This window comes from Empidonax traillii, unplaced genomic scaffold, assembly GCF_003031625.1.
Source record: "Empidonax traillii isolate 1590-97213 ecotype Southwest subspecies unplaced genomic scaffold, ASM303162v1 scaffold146:size911690, whole genome shotgun sequence".
In the NCBI taxonomy this organism is placed as follows: Eukaryota; Metazoa; Chordata; class Aves; order Passeriformes; family Tyrannidae; genus Empidonax; species Empidonax traillii.
In genome coordinates, this window is record NW_020955339.1 from 145,710 (window position 1) to 170,317 (window position 24,608).

The window sequence follows — 24,608 nt, forward strand, 5'->3', positions numbered from 1 at the left end:
GAAGTGTGAGGGCATTTAGTCTTGCCAGCTTGTCCCTTACCCACTATTTTTAACATGGATCACCATTACAAAGCATACAGGTAAACCTTTTTAGTTTCTCAGTCTCTACCCTAGGTTCTGCACCTTCTAATCAAATGCATTTCCCTTTGACGGATGGGAAGGAGAAGAGTATTTGAAATCAAACAAGCTGCTTCTGCAGCTGACCAGGGTATAAATGAGGTACAGCCTCTCCTACAGGGGTATGGGTGTGCTCAGACTGCAGGCTGACCAAAGAAACAGCAAGCAGCAAGTCTGCACAGGTAAATTCCCTTTACAAAGAAGCTTTTACAAAGAAGCTTTTTCAACTCAGCATTGGTTTGTTGCTTTGAGTTTTTTCACTACTTATGTTTGAGGAAAGGTAGGCACAGGTTACAAAGACTTGCCTGACATTAGAATAGGGAGCCCAGCTCTGGAGACCCTAAATTACCATCTTTTTGCTCCCCTACCCAGCAAGTTACTCAAGCACACCCTAGAAGTTCTTCCTGGTTTTTAAGGATGCTCCAACAGCAGATGGCAGTGGAAAGAGGCTCAAGATTTCTTCTTGTGAGTCCAAGCCTAGATCCCCACAATCCCTGAACGTTAAACATAAATAAAAGAGAAAGGAAAATCTAGTTATGGCAAAGAAAGAGGCAAAAAGGAGCAGAATTAGACATCACAGTTTGATGATGTTTAATTGTTAAATTGATAATGTTTTTAACTGAGGGGAAATTTACTTTAGATAGGCAGAAGAAATCCTTCACTGTGAGGATGGTGAGACACTGGCAAAGGTTGCCCAAAGAAGTTTGTGGTTGCCCCATCCCTGGCAGTGTTCAAAGCCTGGCTGGATGGGGCTCTGAGCAACCTGGTCTAGTAGAAGGTGTCCCTGCCTATGGCAGGGGTGGTTGGAACAAGATCTATAAGATCCCTTTCAACCCACACCATTCTGTGATTCTCTGACCAAAGTAACCACAAGCATCATGCTTGCTAATGGAGTCACTAGTTAAGTGCGGCGCCAGTGACCCACTGCTGCCCAACACAGCACTGCTGCACCATAAGGGACACACAGCTCCATATGCAAGGCTTCTTGGCACAGCCAAAGGGACGTGAGGGTAACAGCAGAAGCCATATGGACTTTGCAAACTGTTGATGTATTGCCCAACAGAGCTTTAGCCCTGCATTTGACAGCAAATCAAGTACACCAGACCTGCACTGTGGTTGCTTCAGTCAGGATAGTGCAGGGCTCACCTGCACCTTCATTTACCAGTGCTATGCCTGTTGAAAAGATTTTATTTATTGCAAAAAAAATCCTACTTGATGAATCCTTGGGGCAAGTGGAAAAGGAGTAAAAAATGTTGCCTGCCTGGAAATGGTAAATCTGCATTTATAGCTTTTGTAGAAAAAATAAAGGGAAAGGCAACATTACTCATACCCAAATCACTGAGCATAGGGAAGGCAATACAGAAAAGGTTTTAAGACATCATAAAACTTGAAAACTAGTTGTTTCTAGTACAGCACATAGCAGGAGACTGCAGTTATCCTTGGCTCTCTAAGCACTCCCTTATGATGAACTAGACAGACACCCACTTTATCACAGTGGTTAGGCCTGATCCAAGTGATACGCCAGAGACTTGATGCAGCTATGAAACACTGCCAGAGCTTCTACATCATATACCTGACAGCATCTTGACATGAAATGTTTGGTCCAGTATGAGTGATTTTACTCAGCAGACAATTCATTCACATCCTATGGTAAGTGATAGCTTTGGTGCAGGCAGATATGATAATAATTATAAGCTTGTACAAAAAGACTAGAGCTCAGCATGTTTAATTCTGAAGGTAATAAAGCTCCTGAAAATGCATACTGGGTTTGTGATTGAATCCCTCTGCATAGAAATCCATAAATCAAGACTAGACTTTAAATTAGGTAGGACTTTCTGTGGCATACCATTGAAATTAATGCAGGGCACTCAGATCTCCAGTGCTTTGTGCAAGACTGCACACAGAGTGAGAGCAAAAAGTACTGTTGTGTGACAGGCCTCTGTCAGCAAGGTGACATCTTCTGGGCAGGGCTCCTCATGTGCTCGGTAGGGAGATTGACCAAGAGAGATTAGAAGAGAGGCAGTAAAAGCTCTCTTGGTTTTTCTCCTGTAGTCTGTCAGCCTTGCTTTTTTTTCCCTGGGCAGCTTGTTTGCTTTTTGCAGGGAGCCTTTGTGTGCTCACAATCCTTTTACCCACAGCAAAGCCTGGCACATGCTGGCCCTTGCTGCTACAACTGATGAACAAGAAAGTTGCACATCACGCTGGTTACAGGCTCCTTGCAAGGAAGGGCTGCTTCTCTTCACCTACCCTTTACTTTCCCCTTAGTCTGCCTTCTCCAGCCTTCACCCCCACACTCCATCCCTCTACTCACCTCCCGAGCTGTCTGAGTTTTAAGGATATTTCCTTCTCCTTCCTTTGTCTAGTTCCTACCCAGAAGCATGCAGGGACTTTTCACTATATCTTTTCACTATCAAATATCTCTCTGTTCTCTCACTGCCTCAGATTGCCAGCTTCCTGGGGAACACAGAGCAGATGGTCCAGCACTCATGTCAGGCACTGACCAAGGAAGGAGCTTCAAGGTCAGTGGAAGAGGCAGTAAAAGACACATGGTGTCTTCAAGCTTCACAGTTTGTTTCTCAGCATAAGTGTTAGCACAAGTCATCTTTGAAGTGGAACACAGCACAGGGGAGGAAACCTGATTCCCAAAATGAGTCAGAGCACAGATTTTATAACTATTTATCAAAAGATTAAAGGCTTAAAATGGGAGATCTTGTCCAAAAGGATTCTAGGCCTTCAGGAAGGAAGGTCATTGGGGAACACCAATGGAATTCAATGGGCATGAAAAGAGCAAGTTGAAGACTGAAGAGAAAAAAGTCACTGGGACAAAGAATAAAAGACAACTGAAACATCCAGTCATTGTCTTTATCCAACACAAACCTAACACTGTGCTTAGGACAAGAGTTTACCATGCTACAGGTTTGCAACGACAGTGAGTGGATGATGCCTCTGTCGAAGATCACCCTCTAGTGACTGATATCGGCATTTCTTTGGCGTTTCAAACCGCTATGATCTCTCCCGCTTTAAATATTAATTTTTTTCTAGTGAAAAGTGACATCATTCCTATGGGCAGCAGCTCTACATCTGCTCTTCTTGTGAGGTGGCAATGCTGCAAGAGCCTTGGCATGCTCAACCCAAGCAGAAAACCCTTAGCAGCCATGCATTTGTTGGTCTGATGTTACATCATGTCAAGTGAATGCCTGTATTTAAGGCAACTTTGCTTTGCTGTTCAAATCAAAAACCAAACAAATCAAACACTTTAAACACCAAGTGGAAAGGATTAAATATTTATTTACATACAGATACACATGTAAGCAATTTCTAAGTATAAAAAAGGACATCACAAATAAACATGAAGCGTCATACATTCATCATCCTGGTCGTCCAAAATACATTCCTTTCTCAAGCCCACTGTACCACACTTGACCACAAAAACTGAAAGAGACAAGCCAAATGCTTTTGACAGTCAATGATTCACAGTTTGTTGATTTGCTAACACCTATGCCCTCCCCAAAGACAGCACTACCCCAGCAGCGAGATCAATGGTCTGACCAGCTGTAGTGCATTTTTTCCACTGAAATGGTTGTGCTTGATCAATAAGAAACACATTCCCTCACATCCTTCTGGCCACATATTTAAGAATCAGGATTCTTGATGAAATTCTGTACATTGTGCTAAATTCACAATTGTTGGGAAAAGACAGCAGAGCTTTGTGGGAAAAACTCCAACCCAGGAAATTCCTTCAATGCCATGACTTCCCTGGCATGGAAATTGCAAACAAAATGCTGCTGTTAGTGCTTAAGCAGATTTTTAAAGTACAATTCAAACTACAGTTGATGGTATAAAACATACTTTGTTCATGTTGTAAAAAAAATTACGTGCTTCAGTGTTGATTTGATAGTAATCAAAGCTGAGGGTAATTCAGGTTTTCTCCTGAGGAAATGAAGATGCCTTTGTAGCATCTCTAGAAATTATCATAGCTTTCAGCAAAGAGGAAATATTTTAGATTCAAAAACCTAAAGGTAATGCAGAGCATGACAAACTTGTCAGTTAGATAACATTACAAAGGGAAACAAGCCAGTAAACATAAAATTAAAATGCCTACTCAAAGTATTAATGAATTCAAATGAGAGCTGGGTGAGTCTTTCTGTATAGATCAAAGGCAGTTTGAAAAAAAATCTCATGATCTGCAAATTCACAGAACAGCCAAATATGTGCAGCAGAACAGAGTGAAGTGGAAATAGAAAAGCAGAAAGAGCTGTGTCCCATATTGACAGCTGAGTGACTGCAGCTGCTCCAATCTCGTGGGTTTTGTTTGGTTGTTGTTTTTTTTTCCTTTTGTAAACAGCTGTGGAGAATAAAATGGATGTGGCATATCTGTAGTGCATCTTATTATGCTAAAAACCATGGCATATTTTAAACTACTTCCCTAATATCCAGAGATATACTTGTCACTCCAAATCAGCATAGCAACAAGCACTGGGCTTGCTCCACACTCTCATTACACAGCCTTTTCTCCACTAAAATGTTGGCTTCAGAAGTTTTTCCCCTTCAGTGCTGGCTGTATGTGGGGGTGAGTGGCAACCCTTTCTTCCAAACAGTCTGCAGGAGTTGAGGCAATTGCAGTGCCTGAAATCGTGTCAGCTCTCCCCACCACAAACCAAGTATTTTATTCTCACTCCATTAAAATGCAAAACCAGCATTCTTCTCCTCTGCCTGCTCCTCTGTAAAGACTTGGCTGCTGGGGGACACTGTGGACACTACATTTACTAAAGCTCATGCCAGTGATGCAACCCAGCCCCTCAGAGATTTTCACACCCCTGCCCCCTGACAGCTCAGAATGACTCTTCTCCATGCAGCCACAAGTCTCACCGGATGGAGAACAGCATCCACCTGCTCACTGGAGATCAACTCGCTGAGTGAGTACCAATCCCTCCCCGCCGATTCTTAACATCTGAATCTCTTGCACTGGTCCCATAAAAAGGGTAACACTCCTTACAGGGTGCCCTAGCTGGAAAGGGCTTACTGAATTATTAACTTTATGTCCTTAGCAAGAAGCTCAAGGTGGCACAGAAGATGAGCCACTGATGCTCTTCCTTCTACCTAAAGCAGGAGAGAGAGCCAGTGGTTCATGCAATCCAGTCTGAGACTCCCCTCCTCCAGTGCTTGAGGCATGAACAGTATTGCAAAAGAACAGTCACTGACGAGAGGTACTAGAGGAATAAAGCTTTGAAGAGTGCCAAGGTTTGCATTCTCATGACACCAGACACACCAGAGCCTTTGACTGCTGCCTGTGAAGGCATAAGAGCACTTCTAACATCCCCTAGGCCCCAGGGAACCGTGCCCAGCTAAAACCATGACCAACACAGGTTTTGGCCATGTCATTTTTCCCTGTGGACCAGGGAACTGGACTTCAGAAGGTGCTCAGCAGGGACACCATCACAATATACTCATAAGTGCATGTCCTTGGAAATGTTATCCAAAGATAAGCAGTAGAGGAAAAAGCAAGGGTGCAAATGTAAAGGTGGCATCTGCTTCTTAATTGTAGTACTAACCAGAGCTAAAATTACCTTCCAAGCTTACTGGAAAAGGATAACTGGTTCAACAAATGTGGTCACATCCGCAAAGTGCTAATTGCAAGTTATTAATGTGAAAAGAGACAATCTCTGAGTATTTTAAAGCCAGCTCCTGTTTATCCAAACAGAGGAATTGAGCTGTTAACCCTGACTATGCTCTTAAAACCAGTCTAATTTTTCACTGACATTTACAGCCTAAATTACTCATTGCCATTTCATTTCTGCTGTATCTGAGTTATCTTTCCTCAGTTACTTGTTGATCGTATTTGGAGGAGCAAGTTTTAGAGATTAGGCTTTCTTTCTGGATCTGTGGCTCCCACTTGGAAAGAAACAAACATCCTCAATTCACATGGCATAGTTTTTACTTCTGGTTTCAGTTACAGCTCATTCACTTGAGGGGAAAGGGTGTGATGGCATCCACGAGTGATGACAGCCAGTGATCTACCCCAGCTGGATACAGTACAGGACAACAAAGGTGACTTTGGGTCAGCAGAGTGAGGTGGTGATTAGTGAGGTAAGTCAGAGCAAGGCAGTGGGCTACTTGGGGAGCCTTGCATCATGGTCAGCATGATTACCCTGTTGTCTTTCCTAGCCAAGATAAATCCTAAACTGAGGCAGATGGGAGACCAGTAACACAGTACATTTAAGTACAGCTCAAGTGGATGATTGCATTTCAAAGACATGATCAGTTTAGTTTAGGCTGCTTTGCTTACGATGCACTATTTTCTTGTAAGAAATCAAACTTAGTGTTTCCCCACCACTCATCATGGTGATCCTTTGCTGTTTGTGAACAGTAACTATAACAATTATTAGCCACAGCGAAAAGAGAACAGACTTGAGGCAAGGAGAAAGGGTGATGTCAAAATCCAAATTTGTCCAGATCACAAATAAAGTTGATAAGCAGAGGAAGAAAACATTTTGATATAACATGTTTCACAAGGTTTTCACTACTAGAATTGATTAGAGTATTTCCTTTGTCTCCTCAGGGTTTTTCTGGTGAGCCCTTACCTACAGAGACATTTAAGGACAGAGAGTTTCCATAGTTGCTCACTGGGAATTCGCAGTTTCCTCTAGAAACACCTTTTTCTAACTGAATTAGCTCAGAAAGGACTTTGTTGGTAGGAGCCACCCACATAAGGATATTGGGTGCTTTGATATTAAAAGAATGCAGAATTTCGGACTATAATCAATTTCAAAGCATCCCTAATGAAAATCCAATCAAAACCTAATCCATAGATGCAATTTTAAAAGTGGATGGGATGGAGAAAGTCCTAAGCAAGCAGAATCATCTCTTTGCATTTGCTGCTCCCCAGAGTTATCCTCCCCTTGCACAATGGGCTGTAGCACTTGTTCTGCCCCATAGCCAGCAGAGGGTTTCTGTGACAGTGTTTCCAGCCATATCCAACCCCAACAGCACCACAGGTCCCCAAAGGGCAGCCTATCCTGCATGTTTGCTCAGCCTATTTTAACAGCTGGAGAATTTCACCTATTTTCCAACTGAATTCAGTCTCTAACTGCAGGAATCATGCCAGCTCAACATTTCAGCCTGTTTTATAGACAGTTCTTCATACTGAAAAGAGAAGACAAGTGGAAAAGCAGCTGGACAAACAGCAGTCCTTCGGGATAATGAACGAGGTAAAACCCAGTGGGTTTGACTATAACTAATTGCATCCCTTGCCAGCAAAAGCTCAGGAAAGCCTGTTGTCCCACGTGTGTGCACCTACCGTGCTTCTGCATCACTAATTTCGACTTTCCTTTTCAAATCACTGTCTCCTGTGTCAACCTCAGTCTGCTGCTGTTATTACTGATGCTGAAGGAATTCAATAGCCATTAACTGCTAAACCTAGACTAGAAGGAGCCAACTGTTACTAATTCAGCCATTTCAAAAAAAGACAAACAGCACCAGCAGGCTGACAGATTTTAAGGGTTGTTTCATGTGTTCCACAGCAAAGAACAAAGTATCTTGCCTGACAATTTGTCATGTGTGGTTTTCATTAAATAATGATCACAAAGCCATTTATTTAGCATTCAGCACAAACAGATATCTGAACCACACACTCAAGCAGCTCCTCTGTAGGTCAAATCAAGACTTCATTGTTCGAGGTAGGAAGAGGCACCCAGTGTCCCTCTTCTTTACAGAGTTCATAATTTCACTTTTTCCATCTTATCTCTTTGACCTAAAGGGCTTTTTTTTTTTTTTTCTCCTCCTAGCACTTTCATAGGGAACACAAATAGGAATAGAAGGGAGTCATGGCTTGTCTCAGCAAACTTTCAGTGTAAATATCCAACGCAAAATACCAGCAAGCACTTCACACCCTGTGATCTGAAGCACAGAATGTTTGCTGGTTTACTCAAGATGAGCTTGACTGAAACAGTGGCTGCACTGGAAAGCAGACTTTAGACCATCCAGTTTTCAGAGATGTTTTTACTAATCTCTGCAAAGAGGCTTGCTAGATTAAGCAAACACCTGTTGATCATCCAATATTGGCTTCTGCTTGGAGATAATCATTGAGCTAAAAAATGTCAAGAAAGGGTCTTGTCAGAGGACTACTATAAAAATTAACATTCACCCAGAACTAAGATTAGTTCATGGCTGTGAATATATAGCCCCGAAAATACATTAAAATCCAGCAATGACAATGAAAGTAATGCTTGGCTCTCTTGATAGTAGAGAACATGCCCAGTCTAATTTGGACCCATTATGTCAATTCTGCATGACTTTTGGATGCTTGATCCAGCAAGCATCACAAGACTTTTACTGACAGTTCTCTCCAAAATCTACCAAGCTGTTTAGCTGGTGAGCTGATTATCACATAATTGGGATTTGTATTTATTTTATGTTCTTTCATTTTTCACTATCGATCACTATGCCACACCACTAGGTTGTAATTAGCAGTCAATAAAGCTCCTCTTCCAGTTGGGAAGCCTTCAGCAGTAGATCACACTGTAGAGGAGAGGATAAGCCCTCAATGCTACAAGAAAAGGCAGGTTGTACGGACTCCAGAGATACTTAAAGGTGTACAAAAGTAACTCCAGCAAAGGAGTTACTACAATAAAATACCACTTCTTCAACAAGAGGCGCGTTTGCAAACATCAGCAAAAGAGGTGAGTCTCAAACCACAGCTTTGGCTTATGACCTTGTAAAACGTTCCACATACTGCCATTGCTTCCTTTCAAGTTTTTAAGTGTACACAGAATAAACATTGAAAGGAATCAGTTCAAGTTTGACCAGAGAACATTAGGCCAACTGCAGGACTCCGTGCCACCCCAAAAGCACATCACTGTTTGAAGACTGAGTCCTTACATGAAGATTTGCTAGCAATTAAAAGAAACAAGGCTTTGGGGTTGCTAGTAGGCTAGTCTCCAAATAGTCACCTACAGATTAGGAAAGCACTAGAAAAAGAGATTTAGGCTTCTAGAAACCTCAAAATAAATATTCAAGAAAATAAAGTTAGCAGTTTCTGCTATTTTAACAGTTCAGCTTGTTCAGTCATGTTAGCGCATTAGAATTCCACCTCCAGAAGTGATGCAAGGAGCACTTTAAAATGCATTTATAATGGCACTCAGCAGGGATGAAGAGTACCTGCCCAGCTTTGATCCTTTTGGAAACCAGGCTGAGAAACCCATGGATGTTTCAGCGGGCAGTCTCCATCCTCCTTGATTAACTCGATCAAAGAGCCCTGCCCCATTCGTTATCAATTACACACTGACAGGTCCAGCATCAGGGGAGCAAAAACGACTACCAATTAAATGCACATAGTATTGATTTTTGAGTGTTACCCGACATAGAAACCTCAGCCTTGCTATAAGGAACAACCTAAGAGCTGTGGGGAAGTAGCTCTCTCTGAGTTGGGTGCTCTTCACAAGCTCAAATGAGGTTGCATTTGGCAATGGGGGGAATGCTCAAGAAGAAAGACATTGTCTTTCAGCACAGGCTGTATCACAGTGTCCAACACAGCAGAAGCCACCGAATCCCACACATTTCTAAATGTTCCAGATTACAACATGTGCAGAGACTGAAAAGGACCAGGCCAGAGCAGCAGATGATGTGTTCCCCATCTCCTCACACTTACAGAAGCTCTTGGCTAAGTGTTACCTAAATGACAAACAAGCTTCATACCACAACTTCTACATATTCCTTTTTACCACTAGTCATAAAAGTGGCCTAAAAATAGCAAGAAAATATTAAAAATGGCCATATGACACACCAATTCCCCTCCTCTCTCTGACACAGAGTCAACTCCCTATTATGTGTCAAAGGCACAACATGATAAAGCCCAAAGAAGCCTTTCCAGGAAACAAAAAAAGTGCATTTTAAAATGCCTTTTGTTGTCATTGTTGTTATTTTTTTCAAGAAGTACTTACTGGCAGCTTTTTATATCAATACAGAAGCTCTGTTATAATCTTCAGTAAAAAGCCAAATAATATTATTAAACTCTAAACTGTAGCATATGACAGCCATGTAATTGCCAGGAGAGATTTACCCCAGTTGGCTAAACTGAAGTCAAACTTCTAAATATAATTATGTGCGCATTCACCATCTTCTGATTTCATTTTAATGCCAACGTGTAAATTTGCGATGCCTTGGATGGCAAGAAGTGGAATAACACCACAAACTCCACAGTACTTTGACTTCAGGTATTTTGTAAGAAGAAATTGCTTAAACAGTCACACATACACTGGAGTTTGGGATTAAGAGCACAAAGCATCAAGGAAATAAAATGACTCTACAGCCCTGAACCTGAAAGCTACTCTAGTAGGGAGATTGGATGCCGAGAAGGCACCTTCAAGAGCATCTTTGAGAGCAGTTCCACAAGGTGAGAGCTGGATGGGTCAGACATGGAATGATGCAACCCATTGTTATTTCCACTTAGCATTAAAAAAAACCAAACAAACAAACAAAAAAACAAACAAAAAAAAACCCTCCATAAAACTGTACGCTTGCCTTTCAACAGCAACTGTATCTACAAGCTTTATTTTTAAGCTGGACATATTGCAGACCGTCACTTCAAACTGTGCTTTCTTTGAACCCTTATACACAATCCATGTGTGCACAAGACTTCAGTCTTTCCAAGTTTACCAATAATCTTTCCTAAGGTTAACTTTTTACATTAGGACATGAGTAATGGTTTATTTATTTATTTATTTTTATTTCTGGAAACTCTTTTCATTCTACATTGGATATCAAAGAAGAGCACAGTCCTTTCCCACTATGTTCAGGCCTAGAAAAAGAGGTAATGAGATTTTTTTATTGTTACGAACAGTGCTTATTAGTGTTTTTTTCTTAACCAGTCTAAGTTACACATTCAGAGAACAGTAATGTAGTAAGACTATGTTTGGTCTATGGAATATTTGCTGAATTGATAGCACCAAAGGGAGCAACCGAGCTGTGTCCGTGTCTTCTTCAGTCTTGAAAACGTTGATATACGTAACTTTTTTTTTCCCCACGTTCATGAAAGTGCCTGTAGATGAGAGACATAACACTATTTCAAACACCAGAGTCCTGCATGAAGACAGACGGGCAGACGTTATGTACATGTCCTAAGAGCTCACTCACTGACAGCCCGGAAGATTGCCAGTGTAGTCCAAAGTCAGCATTAATTGCTGGGGTTTTTCTTACTTCTTTTAACTTTAAAAAGGATCAAACACATTGTTCTGTAAGACAGATTTTGATTTTGATCTCTTCAATGTCTTCAAGAGAGGCTGGTCTACTCTCCCATAGAAGGAAACAAAACAGCTCATGTTCTGAATTACATGAAGGACTTGTGCAACTCCTCCTTTCCTGACCTGCTCCATAGACTTCGAGAAAAATGAAATTTAAACCCTGCTACCTTGCCATGCAGTTGGAGCCATCAGCCTGCCATGTTTTCAGGAATGCAACCTGACTCAGGGTAAGTCACATGGGTCAGATTGGCAGGAATTCTTTCAAGCAGATAAATCCCACCAAAAAAAAAAAAAAATCCTCTTGGCCCAAGGCCCACATGTCAGCTCTTTAATTAAAATTACAGCAAGTCAAGTAGCTGATACTTTTCCCCTCTCCTGGTAAGGGGGATGAGACATTGTTCACAAGGGTGTTCTGTCGTGCCTCGCTGATCAACCGGCAGGCCAAGTCCAGGAAAAGTTTTTCCACATTATCCGATTCTTTTGCTGATGTTTCCAGATAGTACATGTCCTGTGCTTCGGAAAATTCTGCAGCTCTTTGCTGGGAGACCTCCCTCTTATCAGCTAAATCAATCTTATTACCTGCATTGATAAAATATTTTAGAAAAGGAATTAGTTTGACTTCAAAACCAAGAGAAACTGAGGTTTAAAAGGAATAAACAAGAGTTTGTTACTGGATATATCTATGGAGAGTGGTTTTGATATGTAACTCTTAGTGCTTGCTCTCCCCTCCAAATAACAGATTCCCCAATACACTCAAGTTCATTTAATATCAGGGCATTTAATAAAATATGCCTTGTAAACATCCAAGTCAGTTTGCTTTAATTTAGCACCAGTGCATCTGTTTGCTGCTATCAACTAACATAAAAGGATTTCCATTTTAATATCTATTGAAAGTTCTCCTGTCCTTGCTCTGAGGAGCACTTAAAATGTCAATTATAGCATATGAGACACTAAATGTGATATTTATCATGTTACAAGCTTTTAAAAAAAGCCCTGCATGGAAGACAGCTTTTTTATTTCAATATTCCCATATAGGATTTGGCTGTGGAGGCTGGAAGAGGGACAAGCTTGGGGGGCGCTTATAGAGGGAGGTGAGGCAAGAAACCAACCCTCTGCTTCAGAGAGATCAGTTGAGCAGAGAGTTGATTACAGCCTCAAGCAAGTATCTGATATGATTATCCACTATTACTGGTCACTTCACTTCAAACATGATGTTTCTGCCATAAATTAATCTTACAATGAAGATAACAGACTAGGGCTTGCAATAACAGGCAGCTGTGTCCACAGACTCAGCAGGTTCAGGAGGAAACATCTCCTGGCCTCACTCCTACCAGCAATTTTGTGGGAACTAGTGGGAGGAAAAGATGGTGTTTCCACTAGCAAGCCTTGTTTCATTGCCCTCCTCTCATTTGAGACCTCCTTCTTTCCCAAAACGCAGTCTCTTGGACCCACTGCATACAATGAAGTTACCTTTCTAAACAGATTACTACTCAACACAAGCGATTTATGCGTGTCACCATATTCAGCACGTGAATTATGACTAAAATATGTTTCATATGTTGCACTGTAGATGCTGGCAATTAATGTTAACTAAAAAATTAATGTGTAGGTTTGTTAGTCATGTAATAATTATTTCTGCCCATTTGTACCCAGGCCATACTCAAGAAGTAGGAGTTTCTTGTATGGAAGCCCTACGAACCCCACAGCTCACTTGAAATACCACTGGGGCATATAAAACTCAAAAGAATTTTTTTTTTTCAAGTAACACTCTAAAACAGTCTTTACAATTACCTAAACATTTTCATTTAAACAGCAAGCTATTAAAGGTGGTATCAACACTATAGCATGAAACTTTTTGGCTTTCCCCAAGATATTTTTTCCATCGTTCTTTATATATTCTTGGACCTTTAAAAGCCAAATCCTGACTATCAAACACTGAAAACAGAGTATGGAAAAGCACAAGTAGGCAAAATAACCTTCCCCTTGCTTATAGCAGACAGATGGCCTGAGGTCTGTTTTGTCTTGAGTTGAAGCTCTACAGATTAATATAACATTCAGTTATTTATTTTTAGGTTCCCTAAAATCCATGCAAAATTAACCAGTTTTCCAGCTCTGCTCCACCTATGAATGCTATGGCCCACGCAACCATCCCCTCCTGATATGGTTCCCAGATCCCAACCATTTAAGACAAGACTGGTTGTCCCACTCCTATGGGGTACAGCAATCTGCAGTCGTCACCAGCTTGAGCAGATCCTCACATATTTGTAGAGATTTGAGCCTGGAGTCAAAAGGAGAACTCCCCTATTCTTAGCTCGGTTGGTAATTGCCCCATCCACACTTTAGTCCCTTATGGGACTACCTGGTGGGAAGCATTCCCCCTCTGCATGCAATAGCCTTAGACCTGAAACAGGACCACACCTCAGAGGTGGCCATAGCATTTTGAACACCACTATCATTGTCTTGGGGTTATTTGCAGAAGGAATGGTCCAAGCACTGGGTTTAAGGCACCAGCTGTACCCTGTGCCCTCCTACAGTTACAACTGTTTGGCAGCAAGATCCACTGCACCAGTTCAAGCATCCTGCACCACCAGTTCACACCGATGTCATATTTTCCTCCTGCTAACACCTCCACCTGCCCCTCGATATGCACAGCTCACCCCCTGCTCACAGCACCCTGCAAGGGACGACTGTCACTTACCCACTAGCACAGTTATGACCTTATTGCTGGCATACTGCTCAATTTCCCGCAGCCACTCGGGGAGGCACCGGAAGGATTCCTCACAGGTGATGTCGTAGGTCAAGATCAACGCGTTAGCACTGCGATAGTAACTCTGCGTGATGGATCGGAATCGTTCTTGTCCTGCTGTGTCCCAGATCTGCAGCTTTTTACATAAAAAGGAAGGGTGGTGAAAGGAAAAAAAAAAAAAAAGATATTTTACTTTATTTGATAGCAGCACTGTTTTGACCTAAAAAACCTCAAACAAACAAAAAAAAACCCCAAAAAAACCCCAAAACCCCACAAAAACAAAACAAAAAAACACACCACCCTCCAGGGTAAAACCAATGCTAGGAAAGCACTTAGCTCTTCTCCCTTTGGCTTCCCTTCCCCCAGCACTATTTGTTTCCATTCTTGCACTTGTGGATTGAAATGCAAGGCACAAAGTCAGCTGGCACTGCGGCCAACAGCCCCTAGAAGCTGCAGGTCTCTGCGCTTTCATACGACTTCCAGCATCTCCCTCTACTGTGGTAAGAGCTGCTGGCCTGGAGTTACAATGCAAGTGCTGGAAGAATGCCTCTCCTCTAGCTCCCGAAGCTGGTTATAGCTACTTTGAGATGATGCACTGATGAGTAGAATGCAAAGGAACGAACAAGGAGCTCAGCTAAAGGCTCTGAAGGCTGATATAGGGATTCTAACACTCTTCCTCTTTACAACTTCAGTCATCTCACTGATTGCCTTCCTAACATGTAGAGTTGGTTGACATGTCCTTAACTATACCATAGAATCACAAAATAGTTTGGGTTGGAAAGGACCTTACAGACTTGTTCCAACTCCCCTGCCATGGGTAGGGACACCTTCCACTAGACCAGGTTGCTCAAAGCCCCATCCAACCTAGGTTTGAACACTTCCAGGGGTCAGGCATCCACAACTTCTCTGGACAGCCTGTTCCCATGTCTCACCACCATCAAAGAAGTCTTGAGTGTTTGCCAAACCCTCTGGATCCAGGAAGACAACACACATTTCCCCATATAAACTAAACTTATATTGGTTTTATATTTTGACCATCAGATAGTTTTTGGTGGGCCATCAAAACCTCAGTCCTTCAAAAAGGAAGTCTAAGAACAAACACCCAAACTTAACACATTTCAAAATAAAAGAGTATTTCTCTGCAGCTTTTATTTTTTTAAAGCACCTCTTGCTGAAAGCAAATATGTGAAAGGAGGATTTCCAGCCAGAATCCTGTGTACTTTGGGAAGAAAAAGGTAAAGTGTTTCAGATTTTTTCCATATATTCAGCAGCCTGTAACAGGGAAAACCTTATTCTTGCCCTGTTCCAAAGTCAAGCTATGTCAGCCACTCACTGTAAATATGTTAGTTTGAAATGAGAGCTCCCAGTAGCAGCTTTCAGGCATAGCGTATGATTTTGAAAAAAACACATTTTTTTTTGCAGAGAAAGGAGTTTGTGGCTGGCTCACAGCCGCTGGGTTTTAATCTCTTGGCACAGTCATATTTAAATGGTTGAACCTGGCACCTGTAAAGTGACACACAAAACCATAAGTGAAATTACTTGAACATGAAAATCAGATAATGAATGAGTCCTTGTTAAAACAAACCAGCCTCCAAACTCTGGCAGATGGAAAGATACAGACAATTCTGTTATTCCTCAGCTGTTACCCAGGAAAAACATTTACTGACTGTCTACTGGTTAACTCCAGCTTATACATGTTCTGCATTTATTGAGAAGATAAAAACTTGAATATATCCTTCCATTGCTTTAATCTAACAGACACTGAAAGCAGAAGGGGACTGTGCTGGGGAGAGGGTTTCTCTCTGGTAACAGTTATGAGTCTCTCTCTGAGCTGGGTGCCCCTGATCTTACAGCCACTGATAAAACTCTTTCTGCACACAATATGCACATCTCACACTTCCCCTCATTGGTTATTTCTGCCAAATAAAATATTCGTATTTCATAGCAAACATTTTACTTGTATAATTTTTTTTTCCAAAGTAACCAAAGGACAGTGTCTGATTCAGCCTGCAGAAAATCTAGATGTTTATTTTCTTGGAGCTTCCTGCTCTCCCAATGTTTGCACACACACTTAATGTGTATAATGAGATCACAGGTCCATGTAGTGCTAATGATTCTTAGCTTTGACCAGCACGGTAGTTGCTGGTTCAAATTTGTGGACCCTCTTGGTACCAGTGTTGCACATATTTTTGGAGTTTATTAGAAAAAAGCCAGATAAAAATCCCCCTCAACTGCACAGTGCTCTCTCATCTTATTGGGCGGTGAGCTTTAGTAGCTGCTCATATATGAAAGAGCTTGCACACAGCTTTCATACCAGCAAGTCCCTCTTCACTGACTTTCTAATGACAATTTTTAAAGCTGAAAAGCATTTTTCCCCAGAAATCTCTGTTCTATTTTCAAGACTAAAAACTTTTTTGGTAAACAGCTCTGGATGCCAGCAGCAGGAGAGGCTGCCCAGTACAGAGGCAGAGTCATGGCTCAGGCACTGCTAAATGAGCTGACAGTCAGAGCAGCGCCTTGTTTGACCAAGATGTCATTTTTATTGCTCTTTGCTCTGACTCATTACCACTTTTCCTGCTCATTAAATGTTTATTCTCACAAGCACTGCTTACTCAAAAAGTTTCAGCTACAATATCACTCCCTGAAAGAAACCTGTTTGCCTTCCAGACTCCAGAAGGCTTATTCAAATACCCAAATGTATTGTGCGAAGCTCCCTCCAAAGCTTAGTCACTGGAACTGAGCTCCAGCAACTCCAATCTACTGCATTGGTGGTGTCAGAAGAGGGACTTTAAAAACTCCTTTGCCTGAAATACAGCTGGTATGTCAGTTACCGCTTACTAAGGCTCTGTGACACACAACCCTGCCCCAGGGTGATTCAGGGAGTTGCTTGGAGGGACACTTGTGCATTCATCACACATTTGCAGAGCAGGAGGGACTTCTCATTTAGCTTATAGAGCACCCCATAACCATCCTTGCCCTGAGATAGCCCATGTTGGCATGACTGCTCTCAACATTCACTTAAGGAGTTTGCACTGTCAGCCCAAGTTAGTCTTAAAACAGGATTGTATCACGGGAGCACCAAGTCAAATAGATAAATCCTTAGGGTGAGTTCATATGTACAAAAGCCAGACATCAGATATAAGTGATGTTCTTAAGGCTCCATCAGTACTTGACAGACAACAAGATGCTTGAAAAGGAGAGGTGTCTGAGGCGGATGGGATTCATCTTCCCCAGGATTGCTCTTCTCCCTCCAGTGACCAGGACAATCTTGAGACTTCTGGCGTAAGCCAGATATACAATGGGAACAATGAATTCCACCTCCAGTGCAGTGATTAAGCCATTTACCAGCTCAGATCCTCTGAGCTGCTTCACTGGAGCTGATTTTGGCTGAAAGAAGCATCTCTGCTGTCTGAGGAGCCTGGACAAACAGCATCCATGTCCTGGCCAACATTGCTACTGCATGCTAATGAGCATTGAAACCACTGGGCTGAGCACTAACACGTAATCCTCTCTGCCTCCCTGCCCGCTTCTCTGTCCCACTTGCACAGTCATGGGCTGAATATTAACTTAGCAGGTGAAGGTATTTATACCTCTTGTCCTTCACCTGCTGAAGCACGAAGGTCTCCTGGTCAAGCACCATCACTTGCCATTGGTTTACACAGCTCTTCATGCTGCTGCCTGCTGACATGATCACAGCTTTTAAAATCTGGCCTGAACTTAGGAACATACCACACAGTGTTCCTCTTAAAAACCCTCTGTGGTGAAACACTGGTTAAAAAAAGCCCAGGGCTGAAAATCTGCCTAAATCCACTGTTTCCCTCCCACCTCTGGAATTTCATGCACCCCTGAATTTCATGCTGGCAGAGTAAATCCAGGAGCAGCTCGGGGACGCTGGACATCTTGACATTAGAGGCTCAGATAACCATACTCTTCTTTCATTTCTTAGACATGAGAATATCTCTAATGAAACCTCTACTAATGAACAAAGTAGTGCCAGCCAACACCCCTGGGCTCTGGAACCCAACCATGGATCCCATTAAAGTATGAGATTAATCCCCAGTCTGCCTTGGCCCAGGCAGAGTAGCTCTTTGCCAAGTGATGCTCAGGCTCAGTTTGGGAGTTACCATAGGACAGGGACAGTTTCCCAGCAGCGGTTTGGTTGCAACCACTCTATTTTAGAGGGTGAAAGATTTAATAATATGGAGACCTGTGCCCTTTGCAGTTAAACCTGTTGGCTCAAGCACTAGTACTGTGGTCATCTCTGCTTCTCCCAAAACTCTAACTTGGCAGAAGTGGAAGATGAGCCTTTGTTGTGCAGAACCCAATAAATCCAGAAGCCTGCTCTATCCAATGACTGTCTTGGGAGCTCATAGGAGAAGACTGTCATCAAGCACATCCCAGGGAGTACAATAGATTTCTGCTTACCAGAACTGCCGTGAGCAGAGGCTGCACTGAACCACTTTTTTGTGCTTCCTCAACTCCAGCCAGGCAAAATCTTACCATCTCCTAAGCCAGAATAGAGTTTTGCAAGATCTCCCTGTTCCATTTCCCCCCTTGCAGTAGGGGAGTCTGTTGCAATCCTGATGGTAATTGTGGAGAGCTGCATACAGATTGTTAGACCCTGCATTGCCCAAGCGATGACAGACAGCCCCGCATTTCCTTAAGTGCTTCCCAGCAGTGGGAGGGCTACAGCAAGAAACCTCAACTGTGGTACTGAAACATGAATTTACACTTAAAATCATCAGGGCTCCTACCTTTACTTTTTCACCGTTTATCTCCACAGTTTTAATCATAAAGTCAACCCCAATCGTGGCTCCTTGCCCTGGTGGGAAAAGCCCCTAGAAGAAAACAAGAATTTGATTAAGCATATATCTGTAGCAAGACAAAACTCTCACTGGGTACCAATCCTGTTTCATCTTCAAAACTATTCATCCCTTGTCCCCTTCCCTGGCCACTTATTTCTGTCACATTTAGAGTGTGACATTTCCCTAGCATGAAGGTTACCACAATTCAACCCTACTGTGTTTTCCCTGTCTATACATCCCTAGTTGTGCAGCAAGTCATTGAGTTCAGAGGTGGGAAAACAGGAAAATAAAAGGAGGATACATACAGGGAAAAAAGAGAGAGGGAAAGCCCTTCTACTTCTGAGCAGTTGGAAGAGGCAGGGGAAGGGTGAGGACCTTCCATCGTACTTCCCAATGCACTGCAAGAGGTGTGAGCATCTGCGTGGGATGAAATGCCTTTTGCTTCTGAAACCTTGTGCCTTCCCTTTTCCCTCCACCACACCCCATGACAAGGATAGGCATTTCTGGCAGCTCTCAGCAACAGGGTCACATCTCTGCACAGCACTTCAGGAGCTAAGCACAGAGCCAGCCATCACTGGTGCCACAACAATAGCAAGGGACGGTGTGATGCTCGTGGTATTTGACTGCAGCACAGTCAGAAAGGAGCAACAACAAACAAAAATAAAACAATAGTTTCTTGATTTCTGGTCTACCAAGTCATGTTGATTTTGTGGCACATCCATTCCCTACAGCAGCTGCAGCATAAGTGGCCAGACATTTTTGCTGTTAACCTTTTGGGGTTGACTAGCTTTATTACCACTGGCTGTCATATGTTTTTGGAGACTTTCTAACATCACCACAGCTTTAAAACTGAAATTAACAGTGAAAGAGAAAACTGCTGACAATATCTAGTCGAGAGTGCAACCAAAACCCCCCAATTTGTGCTTTAGAGTGCATCATGCAAAGCCTTCTCTTGGCCCAGATCACACAAGCATGGTCCTTTCCCTGTTATTCTGCCACAAGAAAAGGTCCAGAAGACAATGGACTGACAGCTCAGGACCCAGATTATTTATCTACTAATGACAAACAACAGGGAGAGCTTTGTGGGCAAAGCAAAAGATGGGAAAGAGACCAGGAGATCTGCTGGTCCTTATAACCAGCCCAGACCACCACCAAAACAGGAGTGATCCCAGCAGCTTTCAGAAGGGAATTTCCACCTTCACACAGGAATGAGCTTTCTCCAACGCAAAATCCAGAACAGGGCCAAGTGCTAAAGATGTGCTGCTTGTGCCAGTGTGTCACTACAGGTGATACATGCACCAAGAGTGTGAAAACCAAAATTTTTTGGAGCTGTGATGCTGGCAGAGCCCTCAGTGCACAGCCACAGGCTCCATGCTCCATCCCAGTGCTGCCCCCATCCCAAAGTCTCACATCCAAGAGGTAGCCAGCTTTACCTGAGTGAAGCGACGGACTAGGCAGGTCTTCCCCACACCGGCGTTGCCGATTAAAACAATTTTGAAGAGGAAATCATAATCTTCCATACTCATTTACGCAGCTGCAAAACAGAGAAAGCACAATACTATGTGAACCAAGTCAGAGGGGACTGACCTTTTATTCCCACTGAACTTTATTACTCCAAACATTCAGAACAAAGGTCTCCTGGCACACACGTGGCTCCTGAGATAAGGGAGAACACTTCCCACTCTGAGCCGGGGCATCCACGTAGTCAAAAATCAGTTGCTATGAAACTTTGGTCATGTTTCAGTTCTCATGTGCTCTCACCTGGCTGCCTACAAATTAGAGATGCTGGTTTTCAGCATTCCAAGCAGTGCTCCACAAACCTGAGACACTGATTCCCAGATATCCCCAAAGGTTTGTTTTGATTTTAACTACATCAGCTCCAAAGGACAGAGTGGGCTTTGTCACATTGTCCAAGGGGATTGTGTAATTTATTTCTGCGAGGGCAATACCCAAAAACCTCACATGAGCTCCTACGAGAGGGCACTGGCTACACACAGAATAGGGCTGGAGCACACGGAAGGGCAGAATAGATGAGGAACTTAAATTAATTTTAAAACAAATGCAGCAGTGTTTGCCTTAAAGACAGAAAGAGCTCATATGCTAAAACTGTAGTGGGGAGTGGGGTAACAGTTTAGCTGAAAACATTAAAAAACATTTTTTAAAAAGAACTAATAGATGCTAATAGGAATATTACTAGTATGATAACTTTCTTTAGTTTTGTGAGGATAGATTGCTCAAATGGGAATCAAACAGAGAGGAGCTTGGGGCATATCCAGCACACCTCCAGCCCCTACGAGTCAAATCTCCTTAGCAACATCCCTGGAGACGGGCAGGGTTGCCTACATGGAAGACCTCTATACAGGGCTTCCTTAGGCCACTCAGAGTGTGGAGAGGACCAAACAGACAAATGTAGAATTTGCTGCAACTGAGCAAGTCATGAGCAATGAGCATCCTCACCTCCATCTACAGTGCACTGGAGGATGCTGCCAACACTGTGACCACAGAAGGGGTCTGTAATTTTCAAGAAAAGCAACAACAGCCAGAAGAGATTCAATTGGGAGATTTTAGGCAGACAGAAAAACCCAGAGACAAGGGAGCAGAAGGGCAGTGTCCAAACTCAATTATGTTCAGGAGGATCCAGGTACTATATGTGCCATCAAAGACCTGTCCTAAAGACTGGTCTGAGTTAATGGCATAAAAGACTTGAGTGAAGAGACAGATTTACAAACCATCAGTTCAGATACCAGATAGGGCAAAACTTAAGCATCAGTATCTAACACACCAGTACCTATAGATTAGGTAATGAATGAGGAGATAGAGCCACAGATGGTAAGTTCAAGAGAAAAATGGGGTAGGTGGGTGGTGAATGGGGAAAAAAACCCAAAAAGTATTATGGAAGTGCTATCCTCAGAAAAGCCCCAGATTGCTTAGATGATCTTTACAGAGCTGACAAAGGGAACAAATGCAGCCTGAGATAAGCCAGCTTCTCATGCTCAGCCCAAAGTCAGAGTACCCTCTCCCACTGCCTCCAAAGGTCCTTCCTGTGGAGGGTTCATTGCACACAGTGGAAGGCTCCAGCTACATATCCTGGTCCCACCAAATAGTCGTGATAGGCTTATAGTCAAACAGCCAGAGAATACAAGATAGAACTGAACCAGTCTGGATCTGCATGGCAGGGTGCATGGCAACAGCTCTCCAAGCACCAGCAAGAGTCTGACAGACAACGGACCTGAGGGCAAAAGAGGTGGAAGACTGACTCAGCTGCTTCACATTTATGTGGCCCTTGACCATTCCAACAGCCTAAAAAAAGGGTAACCACACCAATTAGTGACTAATGAGCTACATCACATCAGCAGATGGTTAGCAGGAACACACTGAGTCACTACACAGACGTGTCACTTCGCTTGGGCCAGCAAAGTGCCACCAAACAGCAGCTACTGGAGGTGTCCTGAGGATGCTCTAACGTGCAAGACCTCACAGCTCCTTCATATCTCTTAGTACAGTGAAAGAATGGGACCTTAAATAACAACCTCAAAAGAACCTTTTTTTATTTTCTGGGGCTCTTGTTTTGTGCAATTGCTTCATATCTCCATGACTGGCTTTCTCAGAGTGGGACTGGATAAAAACAGCAGTATTAAAAACATGTTGACGGTGCTCTTACAATGAAGGTTAAAATGTTAATATAAGGTTTCAAGCTTTCACACTAGCAGACACGAAAAAAAATGTGATCATTCACTAAAAGCTATTTCAAGACTAACGATACTCACTCAGCACTGCATAATTATTCCTGGGATTCTTAATACCCCAGAGGGTACGTTCCCTGCAGAAAGATTTCACTTCGACTACTTGTACCCTAAACAATCCAAAATTAAAATTTATCTTCTTAGGAAGTTTAAAAATAAACTTCCTCTGCAGATCTTTGAGCTCAGAAATGCTAAATGGCTCAAAAATACCCTAGAGTTATGTCCAATCCCCTTCATTAGGCTCTAGGACTAATCATATGTGATAATGACCCCAAACGGGAACTGAAAAATGAGCCAAGACCATAAAGCAAACCACATAACGATGAGATTAAATGTCAGAACTGAAGAGATACAAGAAATGGGGCCATGGGAAGGGAGAAAGCAAAGCAAGCAGCAAGGAAGAGTGAGAAGTGATTTGGGCAGGTGAAGTTGACCACCACTGCCCCACCACTCAAATCGGTGTTTCTCCCTCCAAGTGCACACATGCTACCCCAGCACGCTGTCAGTGCTGGACACAAACATTGCATCAGTTACATTATGCAATCCTCTCCTCCTGCACTCAAGCCTCTCAGCCAAGTGACCTTTGCTGCTGACTCTGCTCATGCTATCCTCCCTGTCCCCAGAGAAGATGTGTCTCAACCTCTGCCCCGCTCGGGAATGTGCATCTCAGCAATACAGCATACTTTGAATTATATGCTTAAAAAAAATAATATGTGGAGCACAACTTGCACAACTTTGCTATTTGGGTTTTAGAGTTTCTTACTTGGTTTTTTTTTGGTGTGGGTTTTTCCCTCCCCCCATCTTCTCTCTTCTTGTGTTCACAGGCACAGCACTCTAAACCACCACAGGGATGTGAGGCAAAGTGTTCAGGATGCAGCTGCCTTTCCCATCCTCTGGCAGAGACAAGACCCTGTAGCGAGGGCAGGGGATAGGATGCCAGTCCATGCCTCAGCCACCCCTCACCACATTAATTTAAATCATAAACAGGGCTGGCTACAGCACAGAGACATGCCATATCATGAAATGAAGCAGGAGTAGAGCCTGAGGCTGGCAGCAGGGCAGAAAATTTGGTTTCATAGCTGTTTTTCCCAGAGGCAGTTTATGCAGCTCACAACCCAACCACCTCAATGGGCTGTTCCCAACCAACTCCTGGGGAATCAGTTTTTGCAGGGTTTTATTTTATTTGTATTGTTGCTCTGCTCCACTTCATCACATGACCCCACACAAGGTCACTGAGCACAAGAGGCCAGGAAGGGTAAATTGAGGCAGGAAGACCACCTGGAAAAGTGGTCCACCACTGGGAATGCAGCTGAAGGACAGCAGGACATGTTTCAGACTTAGCTGGTTTTCAGAGAATCCTTAAGGTTGGACAAGACCTCTAAGATACAGTCCAGCACTGTCGAGTCCATCACCAAACCATTTCCCTAAGTGACATGTTCTTAACACTTCCAGGGGATGGTGACTTTACCACTTCCCTGAGCAGCCTGTTCCAGTGCTTGATCACCCTTTTAGTGAAGAAATTTTTACTGATGTCCAATCTAAATCTCCCCTGACACAATTTAAGGATGCTTCCTCTCATCCTATTGTTAATTATTTGGGAAAAGAGATGGACCTCCACTTTGCTACTACCTCCTTTCAGATAGTTGTGAAGAGGAGGAAGGTCCCCCTGAGCTTCCTTTTCTCCAGGCTAAACACCCTGAGCTCCCTCAGCCGCTCCTCATAGGACTTGTGCTCTAGACCCTTCACCAGCTCCACTGCCCTTCTCAGGACATGCTCCAGCATCTCAATGTTTCTTCATTTGAGCAAGACAGTGCAATAAATGCTCTTGGTATTTTTCAATTATTAATTTCAATTCAACAAAAAGACGGGTGAGATCCACCCAAATCAAAAGCACAGAGGATGGCAGCTTTCACCTCTCCTCCTCCTCAACCAAGCAAGCCCCAGCTCCCATGGAGACACC

General features: G+C 43.0%; 1 protein-coding gene across 5 annotated transcripts in view; it reads right to left on the reverse strand.

Annotated features, from left to right (window-relative positions):
• Nucleotides 1-10,948: 10,948 nt before the first annotated feature.
• Nucleotides 10,949-24,608, reverse strand: part of RAB30 (RAB30, member RAS oncogene family) — a 41,265-nt gene continuing 27,605 nt past the window's right edge. For 4 of the 5 annotated variants that reach the window (XM_027884462.1, XM_027884460.1, XM_027884461.1 and 1 more), the window contains 4 exons: nt 20,339-20,439; nt 18,855-18,938; nt 14,053-14,236; nt 10,949-11,933 (listed from right to left, as the gene is read on the reverse strand). In XM_027884462.1, the coding sequence (XP_027740263.1) occupies nt 11,683-11,933; nt 14,053-14,236; nt 18,855-18,938; nt 20,339-20,431 (612 nt within the window). In that variant the 5' untranslated portion in view covers nt 20,432-20,439 and the 3' untranslated portion in view covers nt 10,949-11,682. Of the gene's footprint in view, nt 11,934-14,052; nt 14,237-18,854; nt 18,939-20,338; nt 20,440-20,666; nt 20,686-24,608 lie in introns of those variants that run through there. The other variant, XM_027884464.1, reaches the window with a different exon arrangement.